Source organism: Martes martes, assembly GCF_963455335.1.
Source record: "Martes martes genome assembly, chromosome: 16".
Taxonomy (NCBI): domain Eukaryota; kingdom Metazoa; phylum Chordata; class Mammalia; order Carnivora; family Mustelidae; genus Martes; species Martes martes.
The window spans coordinates 45,732,978-45,749,031 of NC_137904.1; the positions used below are offsets into that span (position 1 = coordinate 45,732,978).

The window sequence follows — 16,054 nt, forward strand, 5'->3', positions numbered from 1 at the left end:
GCAGCTTGGGAGAAAACCAAACCTTTCCACTGACCTCTGTTTTGTCGGCCTGGGGCTACCCCGGACAAACAGGAGGGGGTGGCGCTACCTTATCTGGGGCGTGCAGGCGGGTGGTAACCTTCCCTTGAACCACCCCCCTCTTTAGAGCCCGAGAGCCGCGGTCACGTTTCCTCTCCCAGACCCAGCATCGTGCCTCCCCCGCCCCCGCTCCCACCCGCCCCCAAGCAGGTTTGCGCACTCAGTGCGAGCGGACACACCTCCGTCTCGCACCCGGTCCGCCTCGGAATGAGCCCGTAGGAAGGCGCGCGGGGAGGCGGGGAGGCCGGGAGGGCCTGCGGCCGGGGGCGGGGCGGGGCGGGGCGGCTGAGGTGAGGGGCTGCGCGCCCCGCTCTGCGCGGTGCTGGTTGCTCGGAGGGGGCGGCCCTGGGGCGGTGGGGTTAGGGGTGGGGCTGGGGGCGGGGCTGCGGGGAGGGCGAGCCAGGGATTGGGGGCCCCGGGAGCTCAGCCGGAGCGCCGCGCACCCGGCCAGTCTGCCTGTCAGGCCGCCTCCTCCAGCCGCCCGGCTAACTGCCTTGCGGCGCCGGCCCTTCCTCATGCTGGCACCCCCGACCCCCGAGACTGCGATCCCCATGTCCCAGGCGGAGGCCGACCTAGCCCTGCGGCCACCGCCGCCTCTCGCCGCCGCCGCCGGTCCGCCCCGCCTTGGGCCCCCTCCGCGCCGGGTGCGCCGCTTCTCCGGGAAGGCTGAGCCCCGGCCGCGCTCTTCCCGTCTCAGCCGCCGCAGCTCAGTCGACTTGGGGCTGCTGAGCTCTTGGTCCCAGCCAGCCTCACCCGTTCCGGAGCCCCCCGCTCCTCCGGACTCTGCTGGTCCTGGCCCCGCGAGGAGCCCACCGCCTAGTTGTCCAGAGCCCCCCGAGGGCACGTGGACCGGGGGAGCCCCCGTGAAGGCTGCAGACTCCGCGCGTCCAGAGCTCTCGGGCTCTGCAGGAGGCCCGGGGTCCCGGGATCCGCCGACAGTCCCCGAAGCCGCGGCTCGGGAGCGGCAGCGGGAGCAGGAGGAAAAGGAGGATACGGAGACCCAGGCCGTGGCAACGTCCCCAGACGGCCGATACCTCAAGTTTGACATCGAGATTGGACGTGGCTCGTTCAAGACGGTGTATCGAGGGCTGGACACCGACACCACGGTGGAGGTGGCCTGGTGTGAGCTGCAGGTGCGGCTGGGCGCCCCCTCTGTGGCACCTCGGGATGGGACCCTTTGGAGGTTTTGGGATGAGAAATCTAGGGGACAGCAGCAAGGGAGAGATCTATCTTTCCTGTCAAATGTCGGGACACTCCTGCCCACTCCCCCTTGCTCTGATGATCAATGGATCTGGCTGATTCTGGGCTGCAGAAGGATAAACTGAGGCAGAGTCATAGGGTGGCTCCCCTATGGATTTTGGACATTCTAATTTTAAAGTCTCTATACTCAACTCTGAGAGTTGGAAGATGGATGCAAAATCGGTTAGGGAGTTGGTTCAGATCTGAGGGGTGACTGGCCTCACCAATCTCCTGCAGTGGTTACTATCTCTCCCCTTCCCTTTCCTTTTCGTCTTGAGACCCTCAGTATGACTCTGGTCCTCCTCCTCCTTCACCCTGGATCTTTGCTGAGTGGGAGGCTGGGATGATGGAGGCTGGGAGCTGGAGCAGGATCCTCTCCACTTCCAGAAGATTTAGAGTGGTGGTGGCAGGATGCGGTGGCCCTCCTAGGCCCCTTCTGGAGCAGTCAGACTTCTAGATTTCTCCACAGCTGGGGGAGGGGGAGACAGAGTGCTCCAGTCCTGGCCTGAGTCCAGTCCTGCTCCTCATCTCACTGTCTACCTGGGCTTTCCCTTCCCAGACCCAAAGGCACTGAACCCAGTGGGCTCTAGGGGGATGTTGGTGTGAAGGACCTTCTTTCCACTGAGGGAAGAACCCAGTTAAGTCTGGGCCAGCAGTTTTGGATTCAAACTGGGGGGCAAAGCCTGGGTAAGGGTCCTCCCCTCCAGCCCTGGCACTGGACTCGACGCTTGCGCCTGCCAGTGCCGCTCCCCAGGCTCTAGGCCAGGAACAGAAAGGCAGCCAAATGGGGGGTGGGGGATGAGAGGTGGGCGGGACAGCCATGGGGCAGGGGGCGGTCTTCTGGCGCCTGGTCCTGGATCTTTCTCTGTAACTCCCTCTGCAGCCCTCCTGCCTCCTGTCTGGATCTAGCAGTTCCCAGTTTCTGGGGCCAACCCCCTCGAAGGCCCCAATTCTCTGCCCGCTGTCAGCCTGCTGCCTGCCTGCTGCCTGCCCACTGCCAGCCCCGGGGCGTCCCCTCCCGCCCCACGGCTGGCCTGGGAGGCTACAAAGGCGCTATTGAGCTCAGGACTCCTGGACCGGGCTGCATAAAGGCCCTTGTGTCCAGCAGGGGGTCCAGGGGTGGCCCCAGGCCCAGGATGGGCGTGTCCTTTCAGCAACCTAAGGGGGCGGATTGAGAATTCAGGGTATACAGCCCGTTGGGCAAATGATGACCTAGCCTCATCTGTGGGCTCCAACCCTCAGTGCTCCTCAGCCCCTCCCCATGTGTCCTTTCCTCCTCTCCGTGGGAGTCCTGGGCCTGTTGTGACCTTGACCCCCATCCCCTACCCCACAGACTCGGAAACTGTCTCGAACCGAGCGACAGCGATTCTCCGAGGAAGTGGAGATGCTCAAGGGGCTGCAGCACCCCAACATCGTCCGCTTCTATGACTCGTGGAAGTCAGTGCTGAGGGGCCAGGTTTGCATCGTGCTGGTGACCGAACTCATGACCTCCGGCACCCTCAAGACGTGAGCTCTGTGCCTGGTGGTAGTGTTGGTTGGTGGGAGAGCTGTTGGTGGGAGGTCCCCACTGCTTCTGGAACTTCTCCCAGGCTCCTCAAACTCTAGATTTAGTTTCCAGACCAGGTTCGCTACCTACTGCATCCCTGCCTTGGTTAGTGGCAATGTCCACCCAGCACTGCAGCCAAAACTCGATCTCCCCAGATGCCTCCTTTATCTCTACTCTGTGCATCTGCCTTCCCCCATCAGTCTGTCTCCAAGGCCTCCTTATAATTCCCCATTCTGCCTTCCCAGTTCCATCCATTGGCACTCATTGGTTTGGAGCCCTGCAGCAGCGCCCTCACAGGCCTTCCCCCACTCTGTCCTCACCTTTCCAACCTATCCTATCTTCCTGCAGTCTGGGGGAATCTCTCCATTCCTTCCAGGCTTCCCACCACTCTCAGGTTAAAGTCTACACAGAATGCACAGATTCCTTAGGACCTAGCCTCATCTTGAGCCTACGTTCCACAGGCACTGAATTCCCAACACCTCCTCCCACCCCACCCTGTTGCAGTCTCCGTCCCTTTGAGTCCAGTGTCCCCTCCGCCTGGAAAGTCTCCATCCCTTCCCCTTTTCACCCTTGAACCCCTACTCATCCTTCAAGACGCAAGTTATTTCCTCTCTGAAGCCCTCCCCCATGCCCAAGGCGGTTAGTCATCCCTTCCCGCGCTTCCCAGCCGCTTCGATGCTGCCCTGTCTACAAGTTCACCACCGGATCCCTTTTGTACTCTCACGTCTAGCCACCACGCCCCCGACTCAGTTTCTCCCTGGAACGCCGCGAGGACCTGAGCTAGAGTAATGCTGGCAGAAGATGTGTAGGCGGTGGTGCCGGTGGGAGCCGGGGAAGTTCCCCAGCCGGGGTCCCCTCCCCCGCCTCCGCCTCCGTGTTCCCGCAGCGACCCTGGCAACGTGCCTTTCCCCCAGATACCTGAGGCGGTTCCGCGAGATGAAGCCACGAGTCCTTCAGCGCTGGAGCCGCCAGATCCTTCGGGGGCTTCATTTCCTACACTCCCGGGTACCCCCCATTCTGCACCGGGATCTCAAGTGCGACAACGTCTTTATCACGGGCCCTTCAGGTTCGGTCAAGATCGGCGACCTGGGCCTGGCCACGCTCAAACGCGCCTCCTTTGCCAAGAGCGTGATCGGTGCGTCCCTCCAGGAGGTCCTTGCTATTCCTACCTCTCCCCTCCCCAATTTCCCCCTCCCCAACAACGTCAGAAAAGACCCTGGGGACCCTCTCTTCCCAGAAAGGCCCTTTGAGTTGCACGGAATTAGAAGAGCATGGGGACATGGGGAGACCTATGGCATCCTCTCCAACCCCCCCCAACACACACACAGTGGGGAAGGGTCCTCACTAGCACTCCAGAACTCGGAGTGGGGGGGCGGGCTTTGCGCCTTCCGGCACCCCCTGGCTAGCTGGTGGTACACCCAAGAGGAGAGAGGAAGCCAGAGGAAGGCTCCGTAGCCTGATGCCCACTGTGGATCCTACAGGGACCCCGGAGTTCATGGCCCCTGAGATGTACGAGGAAAAGTACGATGAGGCGGTGGACGTGTATGCATTTGGCATGTGTATGCTGGAGATGGCCACCTCAGAGTACCCTTACTCCGAGTGCCAGAATGCCGCTCAGATCTACCGCAAGGTCACTTCGGTGAGAGGGGGTGGGGAGGACAGAGAATTCCAGGTCACCTCCCATTTTCCTGCCCCAGTCAGCCTGTGGTCAATGCCGTTTCCCTTAAAGAAAACAAGCTAGACGAGAAGATGCTCTGGTAAACACCGAAGGATAGCGGATGCACACACGCTCCCCCCACCCCCGCGCCCCCGTCCCCCTCCCCAGTACTAGCTGTTTAGAATAATGATGTGTGTAGCGCTCCCTAGAGTTTACAAACGGTTTCACATCTGATCTTTCATGCGCAGGGTGAGCAGGGAGGGCCTCGGCTGTGCCCTGCGCTTTACAAACGGGAAAACTGGCACAGGGAGACCTGTTCAAGGTCATACTGTCGATACGTGGGGGGACGGGGATTTGAAATCGAACCGTCTAGTAGCTGTGGCGGGGCTTTGACGATTGCACGCTCTGTTGCCTCGGGTGTGTGGGTGGGTGGCGGGGAGCAGAGAGCAGGGGCGCAGAGGTCTGGAGGCCTCATGCAAACCCCTTCCCTCCAGGGCACAAAGCCGAACAGCTTCTACAAGGTGAAGATTCCCGAGGTGAAGGAGATCATCGAAGGCTGCATCCGCACCGATAAGAACGAGAGGTGGGGTGGAGGGGCGCAGGGTGGATATTGGGGGAGGCTTGGAGGGCGGGCGGCGGCCAGGCTCGGCTCACCGGCGCCGCCCTCAGGTTCACCATCCAGGACCTCCTGGCTCACGCCTTCTTCCGCGAGGAGCGCGGCGTGCACGTGGAGCTAGCGGAGGAGGACGACGGGGAGAAGCCCGGCCTGAAGCTCTGGCTGCGCATGGAGGACGCGCGGCGTGGGGGGCGCCCACGGGACAACCAGGCCATAGAGTTCCTGTTCCAGCTGGGCCGGGACGCCGCAGAGGAGGTGGCGCAGGAGATGGTGAGCAGGGGACAGACTGACCTGCCGCTGAGCTTGGGCGGGGCTGTGGGCGTCGACTGGAGGGTTCCGGGTGGGGTCCCTCGGTGGTGGGACAGGCACCCAGCTCACCCCTCGCAGAGTGTTTTGTAAGCGTCTCCTGGCCCCTCTCGCCTTAACACACTCACACGCACACCCAGTGTGCGGACTCGCTGAAAGATTTCCTTTTCCAGAGCAAGCCCTGGGTCCTCCAGCCTCCACTCCAGTGCTGATCCAATTTTCCTGGAATGCTCTTCTCTCCAATTTATCTATTTATTTTTCTCCTTTTCACCCTCCACCAACCTTGTGTCCACCCCTCCCCTCGCCCCCGTCTTCCTCCATGCTCAGAACCATGAATTTCAGGAAACCCATTCCCTCTAGAGTCAAAATTAAATGATTCTTTCCACTTCAACAGGTTTTTCATTACAGGACCCACCACCGTCGGTCTTGTTTTATACCAGAGGACATTCCTGTCTTTCCCCTCTACTAGACTGTAAATTCCTTGAGGGCAGAGACTGTGTTCTATTGATTTTTCTGTCTCTGACAGTGGATGGCACGTGGTTGGAGCTCATTAACAATCCCACATTTGTATATGGCTTCAAGCACTTCCACGTGCCTGTCAGTGTTGTTACCAACCCTGCGTGGAATGGTTTTGTCCTGATGTACTGATGAGGAGATGGAGGGCTCTAAGAGGTTGAATATTTTGTCCAGGGTTCTGAGCGAGTAAGTGGCAGAGCTAGATTTAAACTCGGGTTGTTCAGATTTTAAGTCAGAGGCCCCACCCCACCTCCCTTACATGCACAGTGAAGCTTGTCCTTGAGATGAATAAGGACATGGTGAACAGAAGCTGCCAGACCATGAGAGGCATACTTGGGAGGTAGAAGATGGAGAGCTGGTTTAGGAAGGCCAGAGGTGAGCTGAGGTGGAGGGGGAGGGCAGGAAGAGAGTTTGAGATTTCTTTCTTTTTTTTTTTTTTAAGATTTTATTTATTTATTTGAGAGAGAGTGAGAGAGAAAAAGGACGAGAAGGAGAAGGATCAGAGGGAGAAGCAGACTCTCTGCCGAGCAGGGAGCCTGATGCAGGACTTAATCCTGGGACTCCAGGATCATGACCTGAGCCAAAGGCAGATGCTTAACCCACTGAGCTACCCAGGAGCCCGAGTATGAGATTCCTGATAGAAAAATAGCAGTTGAGGGGCACCTGGGTGGCTCAGTCGGTTAGGCAGCTGCCTTTGGCTCAGGTCATGATCTTAGGGTCCTTGGATCGAGCCCCACATCAAGCTTCCTGCTCAGGAGGGAGCCCGCTTCTCCCTCTCCTGCTCCCCCTGCCTGTGCTCTCTCCTTCAAATGAATAAATAAAATCTTAAAAAAAAAAAAAAAAGGAAAGAAAGAAAGATGGCAGTTAAGAGGGTAGGGATCATCTGTGGTAGGTTTGGGTCAGGAACCTGAGAATGTGTTTGAAATGTGGCATAAGAAAGAGCGGGTCTCCATAGCACAGCTCACACCTGACTTGGGATCTGACCTTGATCCATTACTTACAGGGATTCTTGATGACACCAGTGACATCTTTAGGGGACTGTAGAGAATGTAGAGATGTAGAGAAGAATCCCTAGCTTCTGGTCACTAGATGCCAGTAACACTGAGTTTTGACAACTACAAATGTCCCCAGATATTGCCACATGTTCCCCTTTCCTGCCTGAGTGCAACTGACCTACTAGATACCCATGAACTAGTCATAGCTTTCCTTATGTCTAAAACAGATCTAAGACCTCCCTTGGCAAGTTGCGGGGAGGATTTCATGATGGTGATGTAACGAGTTGCTGGTTAATGGGCACAGTGCCTCATCAATGAATGTTAGTGCCCTTTCTCCTGGAGAAATATTCTAGAGGCCCCAAGAAGGCATCCTGATGTGTCTTGGAGCAGAGTCCTCACCTCAAACTGTGTTCCTCCCTCTCTTAACTCCAGGTGGCCCTGGGTTTAGTCTGCGAAGCTGATTACCAGCCAGTGGCCCGCGCAGTACGTGAACGAGTTGCTGCCATCCAGAGAAAGCGTGAGAAGCTGCGCAAAGCTAGGGAGTTGGAGGCCCTCCCCCCTGCACCAGGACCCCCACCAGCAGCTGTCCCCATGACTCCTGGTGGTCCCCCCAGCGGCTTCCCTCCGGAGCCCGAGGAGCCCGAGGCGGACCAGCACCAGCCTTTCCTCTTCCGCCATGCCAGCTACTCATCTACCACCTGTAAGTCACCCCGGACTGGGGGATTTGGGATGTGACCGTGGTCCCAGAACCCTTGGCCTCTGCCCCCTGCTCAGAAGTTCGGTCCAGCAGCACTGTCACTTCCCCTGCCTTCCACGTCTAGCTGTGAACTCCTTCTGGGAAAGAACTCCCACAGCTCCAGGCTGCTCCTTGCTCAGGCAGCCCCTCTGCTCTGCCACCATTCCCCTTTATTTCCCCTTTTTTGATCCCCTCCCTCCCCCACCAGCGGATTGCGAGACTGATGGCTACCTCAGCTCCTCCGGCTTCCTGGATGCCTCAGACCCTGCCTTTCAGCCCCCTGGGGGGGTGCCATCCAGCCCTGCTGAGTCCCATCTCTGCCTGCCCTCGGTGAGAGGGGGTCACTGTGGGGGGCTCCCAGCCATTCCAAGCCTATGACCTATCTTTCTCCCTGTGAAACCCAACCCCATGACCTGGCCCCATGTCCCTGGAAGTCCTGCACTCTGTCTTCATCTTCCTTAGTTCCCTCTGCCTAGTGCCCCAGCACCCTTGACCCCATCTCCCTGGATCCCAACAATTATTGTCCTCTGACCTCCTGAAAAAATTTCCTATTTCAGGCTTTTGCCCTATCCATTCCACGTTCTGGCCCTGGCAGTGACTTTTCCCCAGGTGACAGGTAGGTTCTGGTAGGAGTTGGGGTGCTGGAGTGACACATATGGCACTCTGGGGTCCCAGTGTCCACTTTGACACTCTTATCTCCTTTCCTTTTCCAGCTATGCCTCAGATGCAGCGTCAGGCCTTAGTGATGTGGGAGAAGGGATGGGACGCATGAGGAGACCCCCAGGGAGAACTCCCCGGCGCAGACCACGATCCCGGCTGCGGGTCACTAGTGTGAGAAAGGGGTACAGGGGATGGGGAATAACCTACAGGACCAGGATGGAAACTGCCAGGGGGGTAAGGGAGGCCAGCCAAAAAAGAGAGGGCAGTATGTGACTGGTACCCTAAAGGCAGCCAGTCTAGTTTCTGATACCAGGCTTTGGGAACAGAGTCTGCTTCTCTCAATTCCAGTTTGCCCACTGTCACTTGGTTGGAGTGGGGTGGGGACATGTGATGAGGACAGAGGGCCTGACATCCTCCCCTCTGCTGACTTTGAATCTGAAGGTCTCAGACCAGAATGACAGAGTGGTTGAGTGCCAGCTGCAGACGCACAATAGCAAGATGGTGACCTTCCGATTCGATCTGGATGGGGACAGTCCGGAAGAGATTGCAGCTGCCATGGTGAGGGGGAGAGAGAGGAGGACAGAGTCTTTGGCTCCAGGACAGGAATCTCCCGTCTGATGTCCCCTGGTGCTGAACTCCCCCTTCCTCCCGCCCAACAGCAAGGGTTTTTAAAGCACAGTGACACTGAAGACATCTCTGCCCTTGGAAGGTGGGGGAGATTTTTATTTATTCCGTGAGCTTCAGATCCTCAGCGGGAGCAGTCAGATAACATGAGGGTATCCGTAAGTGCTGTGGTCAAGTACACGCTACACCTGTGATCCTGTGTCTGTGGGTAAAGGGTGGCCTGGGGGCAGTAGGGGGAAGAGGCAGAACTTACTCCAGGTCTCGACAACAGCAGTGAAGACCGGAAAGGGTGGGTCTAGAGGAAGTACAGCATAAGGAAAGGCATGGAAGTAGGGAGTGACTTGGAATGTGGGGCTTGAGGGGGGTTTTATGAGGAAACCCCTGTCACTAGAACTAAGGGTTCCTAGAGGAGAAATGTGGAAGCACGGTTGGGCAGGAAGAGTAGGCACAGATTAGAGACAGTCTGAAGAGTTAGTATGAGTGAGAATGTAGTATGGTGTAGTATGGTGAGAATAGGTTTTAAGAATAGGTTTTAAGAATTCTTTAATTCTTTAATTCTTCCTATTCTTTAAGAAGAATAGGTTTTATTTATTTTTTTTAAAGATTTTTTTTTTTTTAAAGACAGAGATCACAAGTAGGCAGAGAGGCAGGCAGAGAGAGAGGAGAAAGCAGGCTCTCCATGGAGAAGAGAGCCCGATGCGGGGCTCGATCCCAGGACTCTGGGATCATGACCTGAGCCAAAGGCAGAGGCTTTAACCCACTGAGCCACCCAGGCACCCCAAGAAGAATAGGTTTTAAGGAGACCATTCTGCCAGGGGAAATGGGAGAGGGTTGGTGGGAGGGAGTCCAGTTGGCAGAAGAATACGATAAACTACAAGTGGTCCAAGGAGAAAAATGGATTATAGGGAAAGGGAAGAAGAAAAGGAGTGGATTTGAGAGTTGTTTCAGGAAAATAAGTTACTCTGTAATCCAGTCATTTTTTGATGTAATATGGGGCATATAGTAGATGCTCAGTGAACACTTGAGTGGAAATGATAGGGGGTTAGGAAGAAGGGATTTCATGGGTGACTTGTAGTGTGGAGAAGATAGTAGTGGTTGTCATGGGAGCAGACCATCAAAGGAGAGGGAAGTATATTTTCTTAGGGGTCACGATGAGCTTGAATAACAGAGGGGCAGGCAAGAGCCTCCCTAGGAGCAGGAGACAGTCAGGCAGGGCTGGATCTAGGATCCAGAAGTGGATCTAGGAGTTGTCAGTACAGAAGGGAGAGTGAAAGGAGATGAGCTTGCAAAGCCAGAGGCAGAGAGGGTCGGAGAGTGGGTCTCAGTGGATACCCCCTTTTCTGGGATGGGGAGGAGTAAGTCCCCAGAAGACACAGAGGTGGAGCCCGGGAGGCTAGAGGAGCCCCTGAAGATGTTAGTGAAAACTGAGTGAACAGAGAGTTTCAAGGAGGTGACATAGGATGAAGCCTGAGATAAGACCACACTGGCTTTTGTCAGGAGACGGTCTTTGTGGGAGACCTTTCAGTGGAGTGGGGGCAATGGATGCCAGTATTGAAGGAGAGAGGGGAATGAGAGAAGCATCAGGCTTCAGGAACTCCCTTTAAAGCTTCTCCTTCCTCATGTCACTCACCTTGTATCGAGGACAAAGACAAAATACCACGTGGCACAGAGGCTTATCGTCTTCCCTCTAGCCACACTGGGTTCTGAGTGGTCCTCTGAAGAGGCTGGGTGCCTTTCCACTTCTGTCTCCATCTGGTCAGGGGTGTCTTGCCTTGAAAGGCTTCTCTCACCAGGCTTTTAATCCCACTCAGATCCCACGCAGCCAAAGTGACCCCCCCAATGGACCCCAGGGTCCTCTGCTCTCTTTTCTTTCCCTACCATTGTACCCTCCACTCCTCTGCAGCAGAATTCTCCTGGGGCTTGGATCTGCTCTGGCCTTTTTGTCCCTACACCATTAATGGCTAACCATGTATGGTTAGAGTAAGGTCCCAATGCTGGAGCATGGCCTTTGAAATCCACAGCACTCCCAGCTCTGCTGTGGTTTTCACTGCATCGTGAATGTGCCAGGTCCTTTCATGCCTCAGAGCTACGACTCGCACTGTTCCCCTACTCTTCTCTTCCCAATGAACCTCATGGAACCGAGGAAAGGCTGGGCTTTCACATAAGACCTGAGTTCAAGGGCAACCCTCTCCAGTCCCCGCCCTCTTCTGGAGTTTTCTACTGTGCCTCAATAAACTTTGTATCACTCAATAATGTAGATGATAATACTCATTTTGCCAAGATGTTCTGATATAGCATATACTTTATGAGAGGTGATAGATGTATGAGAAATGAAATTATACAAGAAATATCCACACATGATAGGTCCTCAGTGAAGGGTTGCTTTCTCACTCATCCTTCCAGTCTCAGCCCTGTGAAGCCATCCCAGCTTCCCTTATCCTCTTGGATGGCATGACCTGCTCTGTCTTGGGAATGGCATTTTAAAAAATTGCAGCAAAAAGCATATAACTTAAAATTTGCCATCTTAACCATTTTTAAATATATAGTCCAGTGGGGTTAAGTATACTCACATTGTGGTGAAACAGATCTCCAGGACCTCTTCATCTTGCAAATCAGAAACTCTGTACTGTTAACTCTCCCTTTCTTCCTGCTGGGATACCATTTTCTCTATACCTTGATCACAATGCCTTTCCTACCATAGGCTGACTTGCCATATATTATTCACTAGATTTTGGGCTTCCTTGGGGTCAGGACCTTGTTTTGTGCTTCTCTGTATTCCTTACCCAGAATAATGCCTGGTACATACTGTGTGCTCAGTGTTTGTGAAATTGAATGTTACACTTACCATCCATTGCCTTATTTTACTTAGCGGATGGGACAGTGCAAAGAACTCAGGCTCTGGCTTTAGACAAATCTGGGTGCAAATTTTGTGACTTTAGGCAGACTGAACTTAACCTTTTTGAGCATTGGTTATTTTTGAACTCTCAAATGGGAATGTGAATACAGAGCCTGGGGAGCCATTGTCATCATTAAATGAGATAAGACACCGGAAGGAAGGATCTGGGGTAGAATGCATCCTAGGAATGTTAGCTTGTGTCCTCCAAGCTGTTGTTCTTACACTGCAAGTTGGTGGTTGGCAGAGCAGTGGGGTGAAGGGTTGGCTTTTAAAGATAAATGAGGTGGGGAGGGAGAATTGGGATCACTGAGCCCTCTCTCCCCTTCCTGCTGACCCCTTGCCAGGTGTATAACGAGTTCATTCTGCCCTCGGAGCGAGCCGGCTTCCTGAGCCGTATTCGAGAGATTATCCAGCGAGTGGAGACCCTGTTGAAGAGAGACACTGGCCCTGTGGAGGCTGCTGAGGACCCTCTGGGCCCCCAGGTCAGACCCCTCAGGTCACCTCCACCTCTCTGCTCCAGATTTACTCCTCTCTCCCTTCACCAGTGCACTCAGCTGTAACTCCTTCATCTCTGGGACCCTAACACAATGGCTCTTGCCCCATTTGAGAATCTGATGAAAGCTGTGGGCCCTTGTTCTAGAAAAATGTGTTCAATGCATACTTTTCAACTCATATTTTGATAGGATTTCAGACTTACGGAGAGGAGTTGCAAGAATTGTACTAAGAACTCCTAGATACTCTTTGCCCAGATTTGCCCGTTATCAGTGTTTGGTCACATTAGTTTTATCACTGGCTTCCTCCCTCCCCTCTCTACATGTATGTGCATGTATTACTGTTTTCTGAACCACTTGAGAGTAAATTATAGACATGATACTCCTTTACCTGTAAATATTTTCTTTAAGATTTTATTTATTTATTTGACAGGCAGAGATCACAAGTAGGCAGAGAGGCAGGCAGAGAGAGAGAGGGGGAAGCAGGCTCCCTGCCAAGCAGAGAGCCCGATGCGGGGCTTGATCCCAGGACCCTGGGATCATCATCTGAGCTGAAGGCAGAGGCTTTAACCCACTGAGCCACCCAGGCACCCCTACCTGTAAATATTTTAACACATACACTTTTGAGTCCCTTGAAAGTCCTTTATGGACTCCTAGAGGTTCATGGGTCCCAGCTGAACCCCACTCTGAATGTTCCATCTAAGACTCAGCTCTTCCCCACTGTGACCAGGGGCCCCATTCTCTCCCTCAGGAGGAGCCAGCACCATTGCCTGCCCTCTCGGGCCCCCTCCCAGACCCATCCCGTGGTATGTACAGAGTTCTGTCCCTACTCATCACAACCCTTGGGATTGCTTCTGGGAAGGGCGTAAGGAATGGGGGACTGGAACTCAACACTGCCTCCTCACCAGCAGAGCTCCAGAGCTGCACCTCCCTGGAGCAGAGGAGCTGGGCAGCCTTCTCCACCTCCTCTTCTTCTCCTGGAACCCCTTTGTCTCCTGGAAACCTGTTTTCCCCCGGAAACCTGTTTTCCCCTGGAACCCCAGTTTCCCCAAGTCCCATCTTCCCTATCACTTCTCCCCCGTACTCCAGCCCCTCCCTATTCTCCCAAGTGTCTTCAAATCTCTCGCCACACTCCCCTGGCTCTCCACTTGCGTTCTCCCCCAGCGCTACCCAGGTCCCTGGCCCAGCCTCTCATTCTCTGCAGAGCTCTGTCCTCCCTTCTCCACCTGCCTTCTCTCCCAGCGGCTCCCCGGTCACTCTGACTCCTCCTTCCTTTCCCCCCTGCCCCTCCACATCTCCCCTCCCCTCCCCCACAGCCGCCCCTCTTCTCTCTCTGGCTAGTGCCTTCTCACTGGCTGTGATGACTGTAGCCCAGTCCCTGCTGTCCCCCTCACCTGGGCTCCTGTCCCAGTCTCCTGCAGCGCCCCCTGCTCCCCTACCCAGTCTGCCCCCACCTCCCCCCCCTGCTCCTTGTGGCCAGGATAGGCCTTCACCTCCAGCGGCTGAGATGGAGAATGAGGTGAGTAGGAAACCAAGAGGGGTGGTTAGGGGCACTTTGTTCTGGATCATTCCCCTCCTCATGGACCCACACTTTGTAGGCCCTGCCAAATCCTGCTCGGCCCCTTCTGGGTGAAGCCAGACTCGAGCCCATCTCTGAAGGTGAGGCTTCTGATCACTGATCTTCCCCCGCCCATTATTCTCATTTCATATCCTGCTCCTGCTTTCTCTCCCTCCTTCCATGACTCCTTCCTTGTCACTCTACAGAGGGAAAACCGCAGCTTGTGGGGCGTTTCCAAGTGACTTCATCCAAGGAACCAGCTGAGCCTCTTCCCCTGCAACCAGCATTCCCAGCTCTTTCCAGTTCCCTGAAGCCTCCAACCCCTCAGCTGACCTCAGAGAGCTCAGACACAGAGGATAGTGCTGGAAGTGGGCCGGAGGCCAGAGAGGCTCTGGCTGAGAGTGACCGTGCAGCTGAAGGCCTAGGGGCTGGAGTTGAGGAAGGGGACGATGGGAAGGAACCCCAAGTGGGGGGCAGCCCCCCACCCCAGAGCCATCCCAGCCCGGTATGGATGAACTACTCATACAGCAGCCTGTGCCTGAGCAGTGAGGAATCCGAGAGCAGTGGGGAGGATGAGGAATTCTGGGCTCAGCTGCAGAGTCTTCGGCAGAAGTGAGTCTGGGGAGAAGGACAAGAGGTGGACTCGGGAGAGCAAAGCGTGTGGCCAGCACTCATGCTCCTGGTGTATCCTCAGGCACTTGTCAGAGGTGGAGGCCCTACAGACACTGCAGAAGAAGGAAATCGAGGACTTGTACAGCCGGCTTGGGAAGCAGCCCCCACCGGGTATCGTGGCCCCGGCTGCTATGCTGTCCAGCCGCCAGCGCCGCCTCTCCAAGGGCAGCTTCCCCACTTCCCGCCGCAACAGCCTGCAGCGCTCTGAGCCCCCAGGCCCTGGTGAGACTGCAGTGGCCCAGCTCCCATCTTTCCCGGGTCCCCTTCCCTACTGATCTGGCTTTCTTCCAGGCCCTGGGGGTCTGCCCCTTGGTGTGGGGGGACTAGCCCCCCTCTCCCCGTGGCCCCTTCCCTCACTCAGTGCTCTCCCTCCCCATCCTGCACCAGGCATCATGCGAAGGAACTCCCTGAGTGGCAGCAGCACCGGCTCCCAGGAGCAGCGGGCAAGCAAGGGGGTGACATTCGCCGGGGATGTTGGCAGGATGGTGAGGGCGGGCCCAAGGGAGGGCGAGCCCAGGGAATGGTAGCTGACTACAGCTTCATCCTCCTCCCATCCTGGAGGTTTCTTCAGTGTTTTTTCTTTTCCCTCCAGTGAATTCAGAACAGAAGCCATGTGTCTCCCCAACACCAGGGCCCACCATGGAGCTTATGCTCTCAGAATCTGCTGACCAACACAACTCTGCAAGAAGACCCCAGTACTGAGGGGGTAGAAGGCCAAAGGGGCATGGAGAGTGCTGCTCCACTGTAGGGAAGAGCCAAACATGCGGGAACTGTTTACTGTGTGCAGAAGGTGTCAGTTCTGCAGCCTACCATCCTCATGCCTCCACCTCCCCAGCCCAGGGTCAACCACTAAGCAATCCCATTCAAGCCCTGATGCTTCTAGAGGGCACACTCTAGCTGAGCAAGTGTAGGGGGTGTGCTCACACTAGAATTTGCAACAGCCAATAAAAACTGCTGGAAACTAGGATTCTGTGACACTGTATCCGTTGTGCCTTTAAGAACTGGGGGTAAAGCCTTGTGGGGTACGGCAGGGGAAAGTTCAGAAGGGACTCTCCTCACAATGGGAATCAAGGCTTGCAGCTCCCCAGCCTTCTGACTTCCTGCCAGCAGTTTGTGAGGAAACTGCAAGGTCAGTGATCCACTCAACCAAGCTAAGGTCTCATCCAGACCCCAACTTAGGCCTAGAGAGGCAGGCACCAGTGTAAAAAGAAGGAAGACTGTCCATCATCTTTCATCTACCCCTCTCTCTCAGAGTGGGAAAAGGCAGGAAATTTGGAGTAAGGATGTATTGTTTTTAAGGGTAGAGGACAGAAGAGTGACCTTCCCTCCCCAAAGATGTGGTTCAGTCTCACAGAGCCCAGTGACCCACCATGATCTCTCCCTTAAATCAAATGGAAAAGATCTCACGGAAAAGGTAATTCTAGTTAAACATTTACAGCTCCCTGGGGCAAAGCCACTGCGGCA

At 55.5% G+C, this 16,054-nt stretch overlaps 1 protein-coding gene across 3 annotated transcripts; it reads left to right on the forward strand.

The window, feature by feature from the left end:
- Positions 1-593: 593 nt before the first annotated feature.
- Positions 594-15,570, forward strand: WNK4 (WNK lysine deficient protein kinase 4; the record flags this gene model as incomplete). 3 transcript variants are annotated; one of them, XM_080826990.1, is made up of 19 exons in its annotated part: positions 594-1,211; positions 2,651-2,823; positions 3,778-3,998; positions 4,345-4,502; positions 5,015-5,103; positions 5,190-5,406; positions 7,386-7,653; positions 7,898-8,019; positions 8,247-8,305; positions 8,403-8,520; positions 8,791-8,907; positions 12,214-12,351; positions 13,112-13,166; positions 13,269-13,879; positions 13,959-14,019; positions 14,125-14,530; positions 14,613-14,812; positions 14,978-15,075; positions 15,183-15,570. In XM_080826990.1, the coding sequence occupies 19 exons, from the start codon at positions 594-596 to the stop codon at positions 15,183-15,185; spliced, it is 3,732 nt and encodes a 1,243-aa protein (XP_080683116.1). In that variant the 3' UTR covers positions 15,186-15,570. The 3 variants fall into 3 exon arrangements, with proteins under 3 accessions (XP_080683116.1, XP_080683114.1, XP_080683115.1); XM_080826988.1 differs by having other exon boundaries at positions 14,978-15,195; XM_080826989.1 differs by having other exon boundaries at positions 13,112-13,163; positions 14,978-15,195.
- Between the last annotated feature and the right edge of the window lie 484 nt (positions 15,571-16,054).